Genomic DNA, 20808 nt, shown 5'->3' with positions numbered 1-20808 from the left:
TCCATGTGATTTTTTGATTTCTGAGTTCTTTCCGGAGCATCGGCGCCCAAGCCATCGTATCGGATCACTAGCCGGCGTGTCCCGGTCGCTGTGCTTCAGTTGTCCTTTCACGAGTCGTCAAATGTTTTTGACAGTCTTCAATGATCTCTGCCCCGAACAGACCGCTCTCGACCCGCTCGCGCACGGTCGTCGCCCAGACCCCGACTCGTACGAAAACAAATCCTCTGCTTGAAGACTTATTCTCCGGGATTCGTTCAGTGTGGAAACTTGAGTGCTGAAGTCCCTACCTTTCGCGCTAAAATCACATACGTACAGTTCACTTTGGAAGTCCAGAGAAGAAAATGATTGGATGAGTTTCGAATGAGATTCATACTGGGTTGGTTCGAAGGATTCTCCTCGGAACTGATGGTGGGGGGGGGGGGGGCTCAGCATCGATTCGAGGGATCAGGAAGCTTCGGAGCGATTGCTACAGCTCCTCATCGAGACGTGGCGAGCACTTTATAGACGTCTTCAAGGGTCTGTGTATCAGGTGCGCTGGGCATGGTTTCCATCAAGCGAGCATGCAGACCACCACAGCTACGAGCATCGCTGGAGACCAGCACAGCTGCCCCTTTTCCAGAGGGAGAGAGTGGAAGGACGAGATGAACGACGAGGAGAACCCCTGCCCGCTAACCCAACTGGAGATCAAAAAACCACCAGCTCTCTCTCTCCCATGATCTGCATCAAACAAGCGCCTAATGATCGACTTCACAAGCGTTCTCCTGTTGCTTTCCCCATCAAGGAGCTCGGGGAGCTCTCGGAGACGTATTGAATCACGGCTCGGATTTTGTCTGATCTTCGAGAGGAACTTGGATTCCTCGTGGCGCGCTCTCACCTGACGAGCGCGATCGACCGCAGCCGGGACCGGAGAAGCTCCGCTCTTCCCCCTTCGAAATTTGAATCGCGTATTGCACGATTAACGATTAGGTACATAAAGGACCCTTTCCTTTGATTCGATCGAAGTTCGCGATGCGTCATCTTCATTCCCTCCCGGCCCCTGGCCATTCCCTTCCCAAAGCATTGCTCCTCACACGACCGAGAGCTGAGGATTCCTATGATCATGTGATGGCTATCTGCGTTTTGACGCCGTATAGGCGGAATCCGAGTCAACGCTCGAGAGAATCTGCGAGAGACTTCTTGATTTCGAGGTGTGTCATCGCGCTTCTGGACTAGATTTCCACACATCTAAATACCATGGCGACGCGCGGTGGTTTTCCAAGACTCGTATACTCTTCGGGTCTCGAACCGCATCGACTTTCGGCGGAGCTGGTTTGCTTTTCATGGCAATCGATGCCCTCGGAAGCTTCCTTCGGGGCGGAGAAAAGGGATATTCCTCACTGATTCTCTCGGAATTCGAGTCGCTCGAGTCGGGACTACCTCCTAAAGTTTCACATTGTATCCGGGTTGTTGCGTATGGGGAGCGATAATTTCCTTTCTCTCGACACGATCAACGATCCAAGGATCGTCCTCCCAACTTGTGTGGAAACTTCAGCGACTGCTTCTCTCGTGGATTGTACCATCTGCGGGCGAGATCATCGCTCTCCTCAACTCTGAGAGCTCACCTCTGAATATTTAGATCACCGTCAAGGATCAATCAGAGCTCGGATCTTTTTCGCTTGGAGCAACGAGGGTCCGCACAGCTGTACGATCTCCTCGGAGCAAATCGCTAAAATGTCTCGATTTGTTCCTCCGACAGATCGACAGCTCCGGAATCGTCACTCTCGTGCGGCTCGCAATCGAATCCTTGCGAAGAATCTCCGATCTTTCGAGATCTCTTATTTTCGGCAGAAGAGAGCTCCCCCCTGAGAAGGGGTCCTGCAAATACAGGATGTGTGCATGAGAATATGGCCAAAATTCATTGGATGAGCCCCCGGGAGTATCATGCCGGCGAGACTACGAGTCTATTCCTGCCTAGACGGGGGGAAGCTATGTTCCGACGCCTCGGGGAACACTCCGCATAATCTCTCATCAATCCCCGTCAGGCACCCGATGAATTGATCAAGCAGCTAGGCTTAAGCGATAAACCTGTACGATTCGCGGCGGATTGAATCGATAAACCGCTCCGGAACGAGGCGAAAGCAGAACCTACGGCGCTTGACGGCGTCTCGAGTGACTGAAGCGGCACAGTGAGAGTGTTTGTTGAAAAATTTCGACTGCGTATTCACGAGGCATATCCCCGCGCCCTACTTCTCGCATCGAGTTTCCAGGCTTCTTGACCGAGAAAAAACGGGGAATGGTCGTCCTCACGGAGAGTCAGCTCCGCCAGTCAAAGGTAGACATCTCCCACCTCATTATGCGACGGCCCGCTGAAGCTGTGATCAATTAGGCTTCCCGAAGCATCGCCTTGAAAGATTAGGTTGCATTGGCACGCTTGTTCACTCGCGTATCCCTGCTCGCCTGCCTCTCTAATCTTGGTCCTCCTCCGCCGAAATAGCTCGCTCGATGTGGTCCGCGATCAAAATAGTCAAAAGAGAAAGTATTGGCAAAGTTTCAGACGGCAAAAAGACTTTGCATGTGTTGCTGGCTCACTGAAGGAGCTGCGGGGAGCGGAGCTGAGGCGCTGGGCCGAAAATGTAGCGAGGCCAGACTGGGGGCGGAAAGAGCTGGTGAGGGGCTCGATGGGTGGCAAATCTGCCGGCTGTGCCAACGGATCAGCTGTTCGTTGAATTTGGCCGCCGCCGCTGCCGAGATGAAACTAGCGGGGCAGGTGGGGCTGTACAGGCAGTGGCAGCAGCAGCAGCAGCAGGAGCCTTATGGCCAGTCAGGCATCAGTCGCAGTATAGAATTTTAATATCAGAGCAGATGGCGGCCGCGGCAAGCACCAGCTGCCTGGACTAAGTGGCTTTTGGATTGCAGAACTCGCAACGGCTGCCGCAGCTGCTAACGGACCCGCGAACCCACAGCGCCCTCCTGTGGGGGCGGAATCAGAGATGCCCCAGCAGTCGCCACGTGAGCCACAGCCTCAAACGTCGCCCCCCAGTATTCAAACACCACCGATCATTTTTCCACGCAACTCCAACAGAGGTGAGCATGACCACAAATCAATCGTACGGCGGAGGGAAAAATAATAATTTGAATAAGTCCTGAATAGGGCGCAATATTCATCCTCGGATGCCGGATGGGTTTTGCGGGTATTGGGGAACTCGTTCCGTCGAGATATGAGGGATACTTGCAATAGATTTTGACGAGCGTGACAGACACCATCAACTTTGTTATTTTCAAATTATTTTTCACGTGCCTGAAGAACCTCCACGATCAGCTTCTTCACCGACGACGGCTCACGCAACCTCGACGACTCCTCAAAGTCAGTCGAGACCGAGCTCGACCGACCTAGAGGTTGGTTCCTCGATGACGCTGGGCATTGCTGCTATCGGTTCTTTCAATAACAGCACCAGCAACGGAAGCAACAACAATAATAGTAATGGTGGCAGCAGTAGTAGCAGCAACAACGACAACAATATCCGTCAATTGGCGAAAGTCAAGAGGTTCCTCAGCACACTCCAGCAGTTCGGTAACGATATCTCCCCTGAGGTCGGCGAAAAGGTCCATCAGTACATCCAGGGAGTCGTGGTACGTTCGTTGGTTGCGAAAATTCATAATTATCCGCTGAGCCCAGAGAAAGAGACATGAGGGGACGTGCACGAGATCGTGCACCGCAGAACCGGCGCGGCGCTTCAACAGATGAACTTCGCATTTTCCAGGGTGGTTCGATCTCGATCGACGATTTCCACGCAAAAATTCAGGAGGTCACGAGTTATCCATTGAGACCTTTCGTCACGCCCTTCCTCCACTCAAATCTCCCACTGATGCAGTCTGATCTCTTGAGCGTGGCGCGGAGCGCTAAGCAGAGTCCGCAGCAGTATCTCCGGGCGCACGAATCGTTTCTTCTGGATCCACATTGTCAGGCCGGGGAGCCCTTCGAAATCTTTCACCCGGAAGCGAAGGAGAATTCGCTCAAACGTCCGCGTTCGGAAAAGTTCGTGAATAAGCTATGTCTAGTCCGTTCGCCAATCGAGAGGAAATGTTTTTTCTCCCCCAGTGTCTCCGAATGCCTCAATGGAGAGCATCTCCCTCTATCGAAGATAATTCGCAAAATCATTACAGTCGATTGAAAGAAGAGCCTTTCGGACCTCACAACAAACGCGCGCGTCAGCTATCCTCGAACGGAGTGCAGATGCCGTCGCGTTTGGATAGCAGTCACGAAATCTACCGTGAAAGATTGGACAGAATCGATCGGATCCTCCGCCCGGAGCCTAGATCTGACGCCGTGGACGACGTGTTGCGGAATATCCATAATGTAAGTGCAGGCAAGCTCTGGCGTACAACATATTCTCAATCATAAAACTATGGGAATGCATCGTACCTAGCGAGAAGGAATTGAGTTCCCATCATTCATGATTGCGAATGAATAGATGCTCAACTGTATCATCGGACTGGTGGAGAAAACAAAGAGAGCGGTCAGCGTGTTGCAACGGGCCCCCGGGATACCTTCCGGACTCCTCGCCGACTTCGTCTGGACCCCGATAATTTCATCTGTCGATGCTCGAGAGCAAGACGTCGTCGATAAAAAACGGATCGGCGATTTCCTCGGGCCACTCAACTTCGATCGGGGAGTTGAGCTTGAGACTCGCGTGTCGGAAGTTCGCCGAAAAGCTGGTGGGTTTTACTCCACGTGACTCCATTGCGGGCGATCGAGGCAGGCCTCAAGCGCCATGGTATGATTGTGGCATCGAATCGAGCGTCGATAAATTTCAGAAGAAGCTGTCAACGAAGTCAAGAGACATGCCGTCCTCGAGCTCCAGAAAACTCTTTCCGCTGCCGAATCACGCACCTCTGAATTACTGGCGGTAGAACGAGCGAAGATGAATTCCATTCTTAGCGAAGCCGCTGCTCGACGTTTGGATCTACACGATCACGTGATGCACCCCATGATCGGAAGTGAGGATGCCGAGGTCAGTGGAATCACGAGGAGGGTATCAAGGGCTCGGGGAGATGTCGGGAGAGCCTGAATCCCACTCGAAAATCAAGAACGTCCCCGAACGAGAGCTCAAGGTTTCCAATCGTTCCAGTCGAGCTGTTGGAACTGTGGACGGCGTGCGAGCGAAACTTGCAGCGGATGCAATTTGGCTCGCTATTGCGGCTCGTTTTGTCAACACAAAGATTGGGAACAGCATCACAAGGTTTGCGGTGCGTCGGGTTTGCGCGCGGCTACGGTGCCTTCAGGAGGCGGACTCTTGATGCCGGCAACATCGATGGCCCCCTTAGCGAGTAAGAGAGAAGAGCTAGTGTCTCCGTCCCAAGACAAAGCAGGTTCGTCGGATGCCGAGGATGGCAAGGACCCCAAGGTAGGCTCGATCGGCTCCGTGATGAATAATCCCCGAAACTTGCGATGATGTTCTTCTCGAAAGACTCCTCGAAAAGTCGATTGAATCATATTCTCAGACAACGCGCGCTCCATTTTCGCAGGAACCTTGTTGAGTCGCCAGAGGAAACATTCGAGCAAAAATCAACTACCCATTGAATCTAGATCCAGAGGAAACTCTCGGAGCGCAGCCGTCCCTCGCGGATCCCCAAGCATTCGCCCACCTAGCAACCCTGATCTCAAGATACAGATCGGGAAAATTCATTCAGATTACGCCTGGAGCTTGCGTCGGAAACCTCAGAGTCAGTCACTCATTATACGATTGTTCTGACCGTCAGAATGCGTCAGTTGTTACCCTCTAAGATTCATTCCTAGCTTATCCGCTAGATGGGTTCATAATTCGAAAAAAACATCGATCCGAATCCTTGATAATCGACCATAAGCGACGTTGACCAACATCCTCACCATTGTTCCCGCTCTCTCTCTAGGCAGCGATTAAGGCTTCTCATTAGGCGAGTTTTTCTCCGGTGCGAGGTCATCCCACACCATTGGGAACGAGAGTTATTCGGTGTCTCTCTGATCATCGAACGAGCTCTTGCTCGCACAATTTTTAAATGCCCTTCGGTCATCAACCAAAGTCCTCGGAGTATGTTGAGCCAATCAAAAGGGAGAGGGCGAGACGCTTTCTAGGAACTTTATAGCAGTGTCTCCTGTAGTACGTAGATAATGTACAGAGAGGAATACGATGGGTAGAGGTCGCTTTCTAGAGAACCCTACCATATGAAAATTCTGACCGTGGCGAATCGTCGCGACGGGTCTCGAGGTCATGCTGCTTGGTCGGAAGGACTGAGCCCCAGATCCCGCAAGATTCTGAGCTGATCAAAGGCAACGAGGCTTCCGCTCACTGATCATGTCAAACGGAGTAAGGAAGTCACAATGAGCGAGAGCATACCATATGAACGCACAGCGCCGTCCTCCTTGCCCGAGTTCGGTTGAAAACAGGCTGAGGCTCGAGCTTTATCGCTTCCTGTGTGGAAGAGAATCGAGTGTTTTGTTCACGTAATTTTGAATCCCACCGTAAGGTCGAAAAGATACTGGTTAGAGCGTAGAGAATTACTGTTAGCAGGAAACTAGTTCCTGGGTAGGCAAACAATTGAATCTATCACTCAATGATTGTTTCGGAATTTTCTTTGGAATTATTTTGATTTCGCACCGAGCACTGTATCGCTGCTCGAAATATCGATAAAGACGATAGGCGATCTGTTTGTACGATTTCGTAATGATTGCGTCTCAAGCGGAATTGAAGGGGAGGATAAGAGCCTCATACCGATCCTCCGGGACAAACATCCTGTCTGTAGCATATCACGGATGAATATACATTCGAACACACGTCGATGCTCATGAATAGAGTGCCTGGTGATTTCTTGAGAATCATCCCCTAATCTCTCCTCGGAAACCGAGTGCACCACGACGATTGAGGAGCACTATTCGGTAATGCGATGAATGCAGGGCTGGAACTCTGACGCCAAACTCTGATCCCGTTTCGTTGACGCCGCCAAGAGCATCCCATCCTGAAAATCTGGAAATCCTTGATCTTGAGAGCCCGGTTCCATGGCGGCATCCGAGTTCGAGTTCCACCGGCCTCCGTATCATATCATTGGCACTATCTATTGCTTGATGCATCCTGAATTCTAGGAGCTCGAGTTTCAAGCTCATTGCTCTCTGATTCCATCAGGTCGTGCCTGACGCGATGTTGCAATTTATTTGAATTACTCGTGCTTCACGGGTCGCAAGTGTAGGCAGAGCGAAGATGGGAGCGAGAGCTTCACAGAATCTTCACCTGACGTCCCCCGATAGAGGCTGCGGAGCGAAAGATCACCTGGAACTTGGAGTTCAGGTATGGCGATGACCTTCCTCAGTCAGGGGGGTCTCTCCTCTGCGAAGGGGAACTCCAAGCGCGAGATGTCGAGTCGAGTGAAGACAGCGAAGGTCAAGTTCCTTCTCGTCTAAGATGCACGACGCTATTCTTTGACACTACAGGAACGAGTTCCCCTCAGCGGATCATCCGTGGGATCCTCCGGGACTCATCACCTCAGTCTCTTCTGCTCCTCGGAAAGTTCGCCCTATCAAGCACGCTGCCCTTCTGCAGATTCCAGTTCCCCTAATGTGATTCGCCCCCCCCCCTCCCCTAATTCAGAATGAGGATTGAGCTAAACGATTGATTCACTTGATGATCTCTCCCGTATCGATCGTAGTATATCCGACGCTCGACGGGGAAGGCTCAATGATTTCATGTCATTGCGGACGTACCCGGGGCCGGTGATCACTCTTCGGAACTCTCTCCCAGCACCTCTGCGGAGACCTCCCGACCCGTCAAGGGACCGGCTGACGACCGCAGCGATCGGGTGTAGTGGAAACCCCCTCTCGTTTCGAACATCTTGGGAAAGACATCCTCCATCCGAAACTTCTTTGTCGGACAAGGGAACTCGAGTGCGAGGCCTTGTGTCTCGTGGCCGACGCGTTGACAGCGATCATTCGATTCTGAGGATAATGAGTCAAATCGTCCAGGCGAGCCTCCGTGGAGCTTGTCAACGCAGAAGAGCTGTCTGTCGTTGGCGTAGAATTTACACCGTCCGTAGCTTTTTTCAGTGTTTACGTAGGCAGCCTCCGAGCGGCCGGTCGATTTAAGGTCTGTCTCCTCAGTGTGAAAGTTGGAAGAGCCGGCGAGGGTAGCAGTGGAGATGTGAGAAAGGGCATAAGCGGACGACCGACCACCTTCTGCATCGCTAGCACCGCCACTGCAGGCAGGCAGTACAGGGAGCAGCGGCCGTTGTACTCGAAGGATTCGAAGCACGCATGCGGACGGATGGACCACCGAACCCGCTGCAGACAACGCTCGCTTCGCACCATCTCCCGGAGAGTACCAGCCGCTGCTACCGCCGGCGTTGCAACCACTCGCAGCGCTGGAAAGAAACATCAACAAGAGGCTCTAACAACTACTGCTGGTTGCGGCTGCTGGTCGCTCATTGACCGCGAGTGAGTAGGCAATCGGGCGAGTGAGAGAGCGAGTAGGGCGAGAGTGTGTACAAGAAACGTGAGCGAACAGAGCGAACTCCACTCGCTTTAGCTGGTTCGAGCCAGCTATTGACGAATCGATGGCTTCCTGAGTGGCTGCTGCCGCTCCCTCTGCTCTTCTGTCCGAACTGTGCTGTGAGTTGAGAGTAAAAGAGACTCTTAGTCATCATTACCCCTCTCAGCGATAGAATCGTGTACTGCGTGCTATCATCTCGGTCTGATGGCCGGCCAGTCAGTCACTAGCCAAATCATCGGTTGCGAAGTAGTTCGGTAGCGCTATCACTTGCTGCCGAGTGCGGTGTTCGCAAAGGAGAGTCTCGATACATAAGGATCCAGCTGGCTTTCGAGTTTTGCAACCATTCTCCCGTGCAACCGAGCATTCGTGCGGTGTGTGTCAACGGGATCTGACCGGCCGTGTTGTTTGTTGTTAAAGATCGGACGACAGACATCGTTCGCCGCCGGGAGAAGCTACTGGCAACGCTGAAGGAAGACTCCTAGACGACTCGATTGACTCCCGGCTCAGGAGCGTATTCGTGCACGGCTGCATCAGAAACCGCAATAAGCGGCTCTGACCGCGACTTGGCCCAGTGAACCGTCCCGTTAAAAGTCGCGAACGCCTGACAATCGAGCAGCTGCGAATCTCCCCTTCCTTCCGTACTTTCTCTTGCTTTGGCGCTCGAGCAGCGCCGGTGCTAGTGCAGTGGAGTGCGAGTAAACACGCGAACGGGCGCGCTCTGACAGATTTTCGAAGATGAAAGAAAAGACCGATCAGATCCGAATCTACGACAAAGACGGATTCCGTCAACGCGCCGCGTGTGTCTGTGTTCGAGGTGATGGGAGCGATACTGAGGTAAGCTTGCTTGAGCATTCTCGGACTGTTTTTTCTTTAATAGGTATGAACACACTGTCACTATAGTCACGGATGTCCCCTGAACGAGCGCTCAATATCGCAGACATTCTTCCTATGGGGAACCCATGGGAATATTCTCGAGCTGCTCTTGTTTGAAGCGAAGCGGACCGGTTCCTTGCGGTTCGTGAAAGTACCGTTATCTTTCCTCAGCGATTGGGCGGGAGAGAACGAGTTTCGAAGCGATTCGACTGGGAAACCCCTGGACTCCGGTGGGGGCCGGAATCCCCGCTAGTGCTCGGTGGGTCCGGCACATTCTGGAATCTGGACTTGGGGTTTAACTCAATCGAAGAAAATTCTCTCTAGAGACCCCTTCAGAAATTTCTTCGCCTCGGGCGCTCGCGCCGCAGACATCGGTGAACGCCCGGCGCATGATTGAGCGAAGAATGCAGACAAGCCGGGCGTCCCTAATGAGCTCTTTTGTTCGGGTCCGCGCAACCCCAGAGAGAGTCAATCGGATACCTACAGTTCGGGGGGATAGAAGTCTTTGGAACAATGGGACTCTCGCTTGAGCATCGGCCGTAAATGATCGGATGGAGCTCACAGAAGCGACCCGGATTTTAAATGACAACTTATGAGACCTGCTCTTGAGTGAGATTCCCTAAAGCTCATCAAGCGACTTCGTCGCGATGTGGGTGACGGGTGACTATCCGACTACCGTGTCGAAGTTGTTCTGATGTTCGGATGTCGAAAGTCGGAACATCAGAGTGCGAGCTTCCCTCGTCGCTCAGTACAATCGGCTCCGCCAACGGAAGGTCGCCGCCTTGAATAATGAGCTGAATCCGGAACATCGTCGAAATCGAGTCTCCGAAGACCTTTCAATGGATGAGCACGTGGCTGTCTTACGGAGTATCCTCAGGATCGTGGATTCCGACATGCTCGCACCACCTACTGGGCGACGTATCCACAACTCCCGTGGGTTGATATTCTTTCAAATGCTAGTTCTGATAGCTAGCTGCCATTGGCGTGTCGCGCCGGAGGAGAACTCCGCTAGTTTGATTGAAACTACTCTATAGCTATGCCGGTCCAAACTCCCTGCGTAGCTTCTGACGAGCAGCGTCGGAATGATGTTTTATTTTTGGCGAAGTCGTTCCCTATCCCCGTACCGCGGTTTGCGAAAGAGCGATGGGCTCGTTGGAGCGGCGTCCGACGCCATGGAACGTCATAGCGGAGTTTATCGTCGATCGAACCAAACTGAATTAGGTAGATCATGCGCTAATCGGATCTCATAAATCGCCTAAATTGGAGTGAGGAAGTAAACAGAGAGAGCTCATTTTCTGAACATCCAATTGTGAATCAAGGGCTCGGATCAGAATCGACTCAATTCGGGCCAGAAAAAGGTCAGCTCGAGCAGGCACATGCATCACATCAAGGAACCTCTCGCCAAGAGCTCAACCCTTCCTCCTCCCGAGGTTCAGAACAAAGATCTAAGAGATTTGTCATGCGACAAGTTCACTCTCGGTCTTTGTCCTATTTCCTGATTCATTCTCGGGAAAAGAGCAACTGGTGTCATAAGAACGAGCTTTATGACACTGTGACGTTTGCTAGGGTGGTCCCTGGCAACTATCTTCTAACTGTATCCGATTACAAGCGAGTGAACCGGAGGATATCCACCGGCTTCTCGCATTCATTTCTCGAGTCACACACTTATCGAAGAGTGGTTTCGCTCGTGACGGCTATTTCACGCTGGAGGAAGCCAACGATCATCCACCTGGACTGGGATCGGTCGTCAAGGTCCTCCCTCGTCGAACATACGTGTCGCGATAGATGCTCGATAGAGTCGACAAGCAGCACTCGGTAACGATTTCCAGCCCACGAAGGTTCTCTCATGAGCGTGCCCAGTCAGTACCGATGGTGGAGCGGCAAGGAAAATCGGAAGCGGAGCATCATCATCCCCGCGCATTTCACGGATCGCTGCTGACTATTGGAATCCTCATCCCGCTTGAAATTGCTGGCGATTACCTTGTAGACTTGAAAGAGTTTCTCGAAGGAGATCGAAGCTTTCTCGGGGATGATCACGGAGTCCGGAACTGCGGTATTCTCTTCGAGGCTCTGAGCGATGTTGTCGGGTATTGAACGACGCGAGATCTCTCTGCAAGACACAGACGGCACGGCGATGACCTCCTCGCTCGAATTCATGTTGGCCTTCCTCGAAAAGAAGCCCGGATGATCATCCAGAATAGCTCCCAAAGTACTTCGACTAGCCGCTATGGTCTGCCTATTAGAGACGCAAGCTCCCTGGTCGAACCTTCGCGGTCGAGAAATCCTCAGACAAGATATGAAGGGACCATAACCAGCCTGTATCGTATATGTGTGTTCAGAGAGACTTCACTCGCGAGAAACTTAGTACCTACATATGTTCTGGTGAATTTTGGGCACAGAAGCAGGAACGAAGAGGGGACTCGGTTCTCTCATCGCTGTCGATGTCAGGTCGGGAGTTCTGAGGCCAGGGCCGGAGCTTCCGAGCTCTGACCGGAAGGAGCACCTCGAAACTTTCCAGAGCAAGAAGCAGCGCGCGATCAATGGAAATGCTGATTCCAGCAGGAAACTTCGCTTGGGGGCTTATCCTTGGGACCAGGCTGCGGTCCTGTCCATGGTCTAGTAGGTATCGGCCAACGATCCGATGAGCAGACTAGAATCTGGGCATCTTGAAATCTCGACCGAGCCACCTGGGAACGGAACGCGCGGCACTGCAGTACCACAGATCGCGAGGTTCAGGCGTCCATGACCCCGAGCGTCGCAGAGCAGGAGAGCCCGCTCCTTGGCAAATCGATGATGATGACGGATATGATTCATCGGGACGGGAGAGCCGACAGATTCAGACAATGTTGTTATCTGGGGAACGTGGAAGAGTCATCATTAGCGGGAGAAGGCACCCGGGGCCGATCTGAAGGATGGAGCCCCTTCTCAGGAACTCATTCCCGAATTTCGTTGAATAGGCGAAATTCTCATGGGACTTTCCTTCTTGTCTTTTCTGTGGCTTGCGCCGGAAAGGACGCCCCTGAAACTGGTCGAAGAAGTGGTTTGCACCCCCGTGCGCGACCCAGAGATACAGGTGGAGGGGCTCTGCTTTGATTAGGCTGCCGAGACTAGTGCCGCGCTTGGAAGGCTTCTTCAGAGGATGCAGCGAAAACGCTCAGGGTCGGTTACCAAACTAATGTGGGCTCATTCTTGGTGGATCAACCTCTCGAGGAACTGGTTCTATCTCAGAGTGGCTAGCGGCTTCTTTGCATTCCACATAGAGCACTGGAAATTTCGCGGAACCCCCTCAACTTTCGGGAACCCGAACGAATGCATCTCACTCATGCCGCTTGCATTCAGCTCCCGTCTTGCACAGCGGTATCAGTGCTCTCCCAATGGAGAAAAAGCTAATTCGCTAGCTCGTTCCAGAAACTTGGAAGAAAACAGAGATTACGTTATCCGGACGCGTTTTAGAGTCTTAGACATCTAATCTGGAAGGGATGATTACAACTCAGGACGCTGAGCAGCATTACGAATGAGCACCAGTTTTGGCGGAAGCGCTTCGAACTAAGAGATGAAAAGTCGTTTGACAAGAATCGTAGCAGGTTGCTATCATCAGGTTGTTTACTTGCAGCAGTGGTCTATCGTTGTCTCTGAAGATTAGAAATTTCGGAACCACTAACAAGCGCTCGGAGATTACGACTTGAACAGATACCTTGTGCCTCGAAGGCTGGAGCATGAACGGAGCGATAAGCTCCAGAGATAACCAGACGCTCACGATGAGAATCGGAACTATTCGATGAACTTTCATCTATAATATTATCCTTCTCCTTCCCAGATCCTTCTGGTCTCGTCAACCGCTTCGCCTGAGCGCTTCATCGTTCCGGGAGGTGGCCTCGAGCCGGGTGAAGACGCTTCGACGGCGGCAATCCGTGAAGTCATGGAGGAAGCCGGTGTACGAGGAACGCTCGGTCGTTGTCTCGGCGTTTTCGAAGTCAGATCAGCACGTCAATACGTAAGCATGCATGCAAAAATCACACTTGGTGTGAGTTTCGGGAGCAGACATCTATGATCCTAGCGCATGCTTCATATTCAAATTTCCCCCCTACTCTCTCCCCAGAGTCACGAACGAGGACACAGAACCCACGTTTTCGTGCTCCAAGTGGAAGAGGAACTAAGTGAATGGGATGAATCCAAATCAGTCGGTGAGTTGACCACCGGCGTCAGTACGCGAGGCTGGAACATTGAATAACGCCTTTATCTTTGTTTGACGAAGACATGTATGCCGTGAACATGCTAATCTACGGGCATCCTCAGGGTCGAATTCGAAGCCCTCCATAATCGCGTTCTCATGAGCTACACGAGTCAATCAAGTTCCCTTCTATCAGAATATTTCCGGTACATCGATTGAGGATTGCCCCAATTATCGTGGAAGTCGAATCCATTCTCATGTCTTACTCCTTTCTCTAGGCCGCACAAGAAAATGGTTCACGGTCGCTGGAGCGATCCAGGAATTGATGGTATCCAGGCCCGTGCAATGCGTCTACATTCAACTTTTAAATGCCACGCAGGGCGTGACGCATGATTCTACGCACATCGTCCCAACCGCCAGCAGTGTGTCACCGTCCGACGTGGCAGCTGGAGCGCAGTAAGACATCTTACAACTCGACGCTATCGAACCCGTGCTCATCGATGCATTTATGTTGTCCTACACAGTATTCTTCGATCCATCTCATTTCGGTCGGAGCGTCGCAAGACGGGATCGCTACGCGTCTCTCAGGCTATGGGATTTCGAGACAGCAGTATAAGCCCGCAGGCTCGTCCCGTAAGTGAGCTGGTCGTCTTCGGTCTCTGGAAAAAGCTCTTTGGGAACTGCTGATGACGAATTCTGTTCTACGTCGGACGGTGCTTCGTAAAGACATGTCAACCATTTACGCGCGATCTTAAGTCAGAATAATAACCTCTAAGAGAACTCCAAAAACCTGGTTCTTCGACGTACTTGTACATGCCTAATGTTTTTACTTACACGCCAGAGCCATCACGTTATCGACTGAACGACGAATAAACGTATTTTATTTTTCAACTCCCTGTATGGAATCATTCTCGCCGTCTTATGACGCGACAAAATATTGGCAGCGGTGGGATTCGAACCCACGCCTCCGAAGAGACTGGTGCCTTAAACCAGCGCCTTAGACCGCTCGGCCACGCTACCGTCCTGTTCGCTCGCAGCGCCGCGTCCTTCCGGCGATCGCTGGCTATTGTACCGATTACCGATCACGCTTCCGCCGAGCATCAGCGGGCTCGACAACCAGGACAAGGTGTGCCAGTCATCCATCAAGACCACCTGGAGTTATCTACCGTGGTCGAAATGGAAGACGTTCAGGGTGGAAAGGAAATCATGACGAGCCCCGTTCGGAATATTTCTCGAGCCTGTTCATGTCCGGAATGCTCTCTCAAACAAGAATCGAATGCGGCACCTCCCAACCGAGCGGATTCCTTGCGACAACACGCAGCGATGAATTCCCCTCAATTTCGCAGGTGCTGAGGTCCACGAACCGATAAAGAATCCACCGAGAGGTGTTGAGTCCGAGCAATGATTTCGAGTATTGAGCTCTGGTCCCGCTAATCCCAACCCAAACGATAAGATGTTTTCTGCAGCATGGCACAGGATGTGCGAAAACTTTGAATAATTGTAGGAACGGGAAGAGCTACGTGATTCTTAACCAAATGAGATAAACTACTCGAGCTTCCCTTCAAGGTCTCGACAAGAATAAGCTAGGAACGACTAGTGCTCGTCCATTGATGCTCGAGATGCTATCTCAAGCGTCCAACTGCGTGCCTATGCTCGGCGACGGAAGGGGAAATATCTCTCTATAACCTGTTTCATCGCCGAGATTCCGAGTGTCAATTGGTGTCCCCTCTTTAAGGTGGAAGATGAGAGGAATTTCCCCAGCTCTGCTTTCCGCAGCGTAATGAGAGTTCAGAACTGGTCAAAAATCTATCGGTGCCAGGTTGCGCTCCCGGCTGCAGAAAGTCGATATGCAAACAATCAACACTAATCCGCGGAAAATTAGACTCTCGGAGTCCGTACAGTTTTTATTCAAACCCCTGCTTAACGTATTTCAAGCGGCCGCGCCCTCGAGGGTTTCCTTCAAGTCAGCCTTCTTCAACTTCTTCTTCGCCGGCTCTCCTAGGAACTGCTCGGCAGTTTTCTTCCGTATCAAATCAACTTCCTCCTCTTCTTCTTCGGCCCATTCTAGAACAAGCCTCCTGCCGTACAAATGGGTACTTTGACACAGTGAGTCGAAAGCTCGTTTGGCGTCAGATTTCGTGATGAACTCGACGAAAGCGAAACCTCTGTGAGAGCCCGAATCTCCACCAAACATTTTTTTCGGCAGGCGCACTGTTTTCAGCTCGCCGAATACGCTGAAATGAAGGAGAATATAAAATAATCGATGGTGCAAGGCTAATGTAGCGAAGCTGAAGCAGAACGCGAATTTCTCGGAACCTACGCGAACAACTCGAAGATTTCCTTGCGGTTAGCCTGGAAGGGAACATTGCGGACGAGTATTTTCGTCGACGCCTTTCCCAGCTTTTGTGTTTTCCTCTCAACTCCGGCGGCCTTGACTTCTCTCCGCGATACCTGGGAAGATACCGAGTCGACTCCCGATTATTATCATCACTTTCGCGGGCGTTTCTCCCCGGAAAATCACATTGGGGGAAGCGCAGGCCATCCTGAGATCATCCAACTCACCTTCAGCCCCAGAGTATGGGAATCTAAAGTCGAATGTTGCAACTTCTTAAGAGCCATCATGGCATCTTGCTTTGACTTAAATTGAACGAATCCGTAACCCATGGAGAGCGTCTTTCCCGGCTGGCGAGGATCCGACTTCGTGGCGACAGTTGCTTGGACCACGGTTGCGCACTTGGAGAAGTGCTGGAAGGAATTCTCTTATTGTGAAGAATACCGACCATCAGCGTCGTCTCGATTCGATAGCGTTCTCGCCCGAGAGCTACTCACCCGTTGTAGAACATCGTTTGTGGTAGAGAAATTGAGGTTCTTCACAAACAAGACAGATCCCTCCTCCGGCTCCTCAGACCCAGCTCCACCGACTTCGTCAACAACGCTTTGCGTTTGAGCTTCGTTCCTGCCGTCGTCTCCGTCTCCAGCAGTACCGGTATCGAGCTCGTCACTCGGTCTCGTGGCTTCGTCAGCGGTTGCGTCCCGGCTGAACACGTTCACCGGAGCCCATTCGAGATATAATGGCTGATCCATGAACATGGTGTATGCTAGCCTCTTGAACGCACTTCGAGCGTCCTGCGGCTCAGCGAACTCCACGAGGGCTGTCACTCCAGAAGGGGGCAGCACCACCCGCCGAACGACTTTCTTCCTGTAAGTTACATAATACTCAGTGTCCTGAATATTGACTCGCTTCCACCCGATTGTTCTCGAATTCCTCGACACCGCCCGGTTCCGGCGAGAGCCAGGCTCTTCTGGGGAGAAATTCCAGCGATGCTCACTTCGGATCAAAAAGGTCCCACAGCGTAATCTCTTTCGTATTGGCCGGCAGATTCTTCACGAGAAGAATGGTCTTGCTGCGCTCTGTAACGTTCTGCTTGAACACCGAGAGGTCCACGCCGTGACTCTCGAGGAATTCGCGAGTTTCGCTGACGATCTGAGTCTCCCCCAGCGCCATTCGGACAGCAACACTCTCGCCGTCTCCCTGCAAGCGATAGAACCTTGTCGAACATGGCGAATCGCTGATGAGAAAGAGAAATAGCCAATCGAAAGGTGAAGTCGATGACTTCAAACCTCCATCGCAACCAAACTACACTCACGGCTCCGAGGAGTTGCATTTTATCAACAGAATACTTTTCAGCCATGACGTCCGCGACAGCGTTCGCCCCTAAGAAGAGCGAGTTCCAGGAGTGAGCGCTCCCAGACTGGGATCGGAGTTTCGCCTGTTTTTCGGTCTTGAAAGAAGAGCCCGCCTTGTCTGGAAAATGGGAGCTCTCTCTTATCGCTGTCATCTCTCCGGGAGATCTCCCCCCGAGACTCAGGAGCTGCAGACAATGCTCGAGAGAAAGGTACGTCGGTCGTGAGAAGATACTGAGTCTGCGGCGAAGGCACGTGAAAGTGGCTACGGATGCTACCTTTCGAGAGCAGCGGGTCCTCCTGTTTCGCCAAACCGGGAATTATATGCAGGAGACGCCCATGGAAAGTCGTGTAATCAAGCGCTTGGTGGGCTTTCATCGCATGTTCCGGAAAGACGTAAGCGACGAACGCGAATCCTTTCGGTTTTTTCGTTATGGAGTCGATGCTCAGATGGAGCTCCGCGATAGGACCGAATGGCTTAAAGAGGTCCTCCAACTCGTTCTCAGTGGTGGTGTACGGCAGATTCCGGATGAAGAGACGCCCGGTCTGGAATGATCGGAATAGGGATCTAAGTCCAAGCAATTCTTAGGCGGGGTAGCTGTCGGTCATTCCTTGTAATTCCACTGATCACGCTGTCGAGAAGGAAATGATCACTCACATCGGCGACGACTTCGGGAGCGACTTCTTTGTCTTTGTAGGCCGAAACGGGTTTCTCTTGAGTTTCCTTTGTTCGGTCGGAATGTTTGAGCACACGAACCTGACGGCGTTCCATGAAACATTTGTCGAGCCCCAGGGCTTCCTTCAGATCTTCCTCGGTCTCGAACGCCACGTAAGCTACACCTAATTATGTGAAATGTGATTTCAGCCGTCGACTCTTGAATCTTCATGTGACTAACAACACTCGTTCATAGCTCGGTCGATGAGGATCTCGTACGGATGGCTGATTTCTCAGCGAGAATTCATCGCTGACCTTTCACTCCGGCTCGGAGACATTTTCGGATCGAACACACGGAGAGACCTTTGAAAAAGCTCTTCAGGTCTTTCCGTTTCCACTTGAAGGACAAATTTCGGACCACCACGACATGGGGGAATATCTCTTTGGGCAGCTTCTTGTCCGAATCGTTCACTTCGCAAGGAGGATCTGGAATAAGCGGTGATCGAACGTCAGGTCCTTGCGTGGATCGTTCCGAAATCCATCCAAAGTCAAGAAACCACACACACCTTCATCCGTATGCGTCGTTCCCGCAGACGTCTCTTGCTTTGCTTCATCGTTTGTCCAAACGAGTTTCTCGCTCTGATTGACAGCCAAGAACTCCTTGAACTTCTCGTCCTCCTCTGGTACATCACCGAAGACTTCTTTCAGGAAATCTTTCTTCTCTCGGCGAATTCTCTGTAAAGTTGCGATCTCCCTAAGGCGTCGTCCTCCCGAAACAGCGGTGGATGAGAACGCATCTTCCAGTGATTCGGAGCTCTAGAACATCCGCTCTGTCCAGGCGGACAAGCGAGCCTTCAGTGGTTTCTTCTCCCATACCTCTTTTTCCAGCTTTTCCTTCCTTTCTGTCTCTAGCTGCTCAGCTTTCTGCTTTGCTTCTTCAGGGTGTGTTTTCAAGTATGCTGTGCTCCCCTCGGAATATTTCGACCATGGACGAGGCTTCTCCGCCAGCTCTTTCGAAATTTCGACATGGAGACGGGATGTACCTGGGGGGCTCAGAATGTCCGAAGGCTGCTCGCGGAGGGGGAAGCAAGACATCGCGTAGGTATAGAACAATAAATCGGGAAAAGGAACAAGAACAAACCCATGAATGTTTTGTCGAAATATTTCTGCGCTTCTTCTGCCTCATTTGAGGAGGCGAAACCGATGAAACCGAAACGTCGAAACTTTCCTTCTGGTGTGAACTTGAGCGCGACATCGGTGACGGTCCCTTTCGAAGAGAAAAAATCCCGGATCTTATTCTCGGTGGCCTGGAAGGATGTAGATATTAAGGTGGCGCGGAAATTGTCTCGACGATGATACCATTCGAATGATCAACAAAAGGTTCGAGTCAAGAGGGACTGTCGAGATCGCATACCTCTTTTGGAAAGTTTTTCACGAAAAGTCTGCACGACATCTCGACTTGGATCACACGCTTTTCGCTTTGACGAGCCCTGCACCTCACGACGCTCAAGAAGACGCGCCGACGCGAATCTTCGTGAGATCCCGCTGTCACACGCAAAACCTCATCTCCCAAAGAATCAGCTGCGAAATCGATTCCGCGATAGCGACGACAACAAGGTATATAATAACAAGCACCATGTGCGCCGAGTCGAATCGAAACCACTCGTTGTCTCCGAAGTGGAGAGAAGGGGGGCAGTGGCGCGATTTTAGATCTTCTAGCTCCTTAGTACGCATGAAATTCGGTTTCCAAGCTTGTACGCTTGGTAGTCACCTTTGTATGCTTGTCCGTCTGCTTCATATAGCGTACGATTGTACGTATGTCAAGTCTGTAGGAATGAGAAATGAGCACATGGAATCCGCGGGGTGAAGTTGCACAAAAATGGAATCTGTCGATGAGATTGTTAGGCAGGTGATAGTTTTGCAGCGATTTCCGGGAGGAATTCTGGTTCACTCAGAGTTCGATGCTCAGCAGGCGCGGTCCATGCGGATCGTACATATGCCCGCATGATTCAAATATATGGTACGAACATATGGACACTCTTATGTTAAACGCTTAAACGCAAAAAATATGTGAAATCAACGGGAGGTGACCGGGAACGATCCCCTGGGAAAGGCCAAAAAGGGAACACTTCCTCATGAATTCTGAAAAGGGGATCTCGCTGTCGAAATTACGGGGAGCGGACAAAAGGACCGAAGAAGCATGTGTCCTCCTTGATCGAAACTCTACTCATTGAGTGAACCCTCCCAATCTCGGCTCTCAACCCGAATCGGTCCGCCGTTCTCTGAAGAATCTGTTTTCTCAGAATCTCGTGACGTAACTTTCATCCCTCGCTGAAGGCCGCCGACAGTTCGTTTTGTAGAGTTTGGAACTCCATCTCTGTCCGAGTCTTCTCGCTTTGATCCCCATGTTTCCTGGCTCTCCCCTACTTCGGGTTTTCCTCTTTTTCTCGCTTGATAGTCTCTCGTATGGCCCTCGAGGAGAATATGCTCTCTCTTTTGAGCTTGATATCTCATGAACTTTTGCGGATACTCATCCGTGTCGCCTACTTGACATCATTATTTATCATCTCTTTGCGGAATTCTTCGATTTATTGTCTCACTGGAGCGTACTCGTGGATCGACCGGCGCGTAGATCCTTCGACTGAGGATTATAATTATAAGATTCTGGCTCTCACAGGACTCCAACAACAGCCTCTCCCAGGTATTGTTGTGGCCTGGGAAGAGATGGGTGTGCATTGAAGCCCCCGCCAATTATCATCAGTCCTTTCCCATGGCATCTTCCATCACAGTGATGATTCCGGATATCGATTTAAGCTGATTCCCATATGAGGCTATCGACGAGTGTGCAGTAGATTGGTATCATCGCTATCCAGTCATCACCAGCTCCCTTTCCTCCTGGATCGCGGTGATTTGCCGAAAGAATACATGTTTGT

At 51.6% G+C, this 20808-nt stretch overlaps 3 protein-coding genes and 1 non-coding gene across 4 annotated transcripts; 2 read left to right on the top strand and 2 right to left on the bottom strand.

Annotated features, from left to right (window-relative positions):
- Positions 1–2728: 2728 nt before the first annotated feature.
- On the top strand, positions 2729–5517 carry LOC100903601 (protein CBFA2T3-like). Its single transcript, XM_018639049.2, has 9 exons — positions 2729–2795; positions 2896–3063; positions 3299–3609; positions 3741–4015; positions 4144–4336; positions 4452–4695; positions 4795–4991; positions 5109–5384; positions 5506–5517. The coding sequence occupies exons 1-9, from the start codon at positions 2729–2731 to the stop codon at positions 5515–5517; spliced, it is 1743 nt and encodes a 580-aa protein (XP_018494565.2).
- Positions 5518–8517: 3000 nt separating this feature from the next.
- Positions 8518–14428, top strand: LOC100897630 (diphosphoinositol polyphosphate phosphohydrolase 1). The gene is made up of 5 exons (XM_029111111.1): positions 8518–8611; positions 8910–9326; positions 13183–13338; positions 13465–13549; positions 13815–14428. The coding sequence occupies exons 2-5, from the start codon at positions 9228–9230 to the stop codon at positions 13994–13996; spliced, it is 522 nt and encodes a 173-aa protein (XP_028966944.1). The 5' UTR covers positions 8518–8611; positions 8910–9227; the 3' UTR covers positions 13997–14428.
- A 46-nt stretch (positions 14429–14474) lies between these two features.
- Positions 14475–14556, bottom strand: TRNAL-AAG (transfer RNA leucine (anticodon AAG)). Its single transcript has one exon. It is a non-coding gene; the product is annotated as a tRNA-Leu (tRNA).
- Positions 14557–15408: 852 nt separating this feature from the next.
- On the bottom strand, positions 15409–19480 carry LOC100903455 (probable RNA-binding protein 19). The gene is made up of 13 exons (XM_029111110.1): positions 19290–19480; positions 19017–19182; positions 18752–18918; positions 18436–18610; positions 18191–18346; positions 17879–18060; positions 17496–17766; positions 17180–17341; positions 16866–17064; positions 16366–16735; positions 16099–16281; positions 15857–15987; positions 15409–15770 (listed from the first exon to the last, which is right to left on the bottom strand). The coding sequence occupies exons 1-13, from the start codon at positions 19326–19328 to the stop codon at positions 15467–15469; spliced, it is 2505 nt and encodes an 834-aa protein (XP_028966943.1). The 5' UTR covers positions 19329–19480; the 3' UTR covers positions 15409–15466.
- Positions 19481–20808: the final 1328 nt, after the last annotated feature.

The sequence above is a fragment of the Galendromus occidentalis genome, unplaced genomic scaffold, assembly GCF_000255335.2.
Source record: "Galendromus occidentalis unplaced genomic scaffold, Mocc_1.1 scf7180000077284, whole genome shotgun sequence".
NCBI classification, from domain to species: domain Eukaryota; kingdom Metazoa; phylum Arthropoda; class Arachnida; order Mesostigmata; family Phytoseiidae; genus Galendromus; species Galendromus occidentalis.
Note: the sequence above shows the minus strand (reverse complement) of the source record. Positions and strands in the feature narration are given on the sequence as shown.

Bases quoted from the DNA above. Each gene is read 5' to 3' on its own strand.
- LOC100903601 (XM_018639049.2), top strand. From the start codon at position 2,729: ATGAAACTAGCGGGGCAGGTGGGGCTGTACAGGCAGTGGCAGCAGCAG. The intron at 3,610-3,740 runs GTACGTTCGTTG...CGCATTTTCCAG, and splicing joins AGTACATCCAGGGAGTCGTG to GGTGGTTCGATCTCGATCGA. The intron at 4,992-5,108 runs GTCAGTGGAATC...CAATCGTTCCAG, and splicing joins TCGGAAGTGAGGATGCCGAG to TCGAGCTGTTGGAACTGTGG.
- LOC100897630 (XM_029111111.1), top strand. From the start codon at position 9,228: ATGAAAGAAAAGACCGATCAGATCCGAATCTACGACAAAGACGGATTC. The intron at 9,327-13,182 runs GTAAGCTTGCTT...TCTCCTTCCCAG, and splicing joins GTGATGGGAGCGATACTGAG to ATCCTTCTGGTCTCGTCAAC. The intron at 13,339-13,464 runs GTCAGATCAGCA...CTCTCTCCCCAG, and splicing joins GTTGTCTCGGCGTTTTCGAA to AGTCACGAACGAGGACACAG.
- LOC100903455 (XM_029111110.1), bottom strand. From the start codon at position 19,328: ATGTCGTGCAGACTTTTCGTGAAAAACTTTCCAAAAGAG. The intron at 19,183-19,289 runs GTATGCGATCTC...ACATCCTTCCAG, and splicing joins TGAAAAACTTTCCAAAAGAG to GCCACCGAGAATAAGATCCG. The intron at 15,771-15,856 runs GTAGGTTCCGAG...CCTTCATTTCAG, and splicing joins GAAATCTTCGAGTTGTTCGC to CGTATTCGGCGAGCTGAAAA.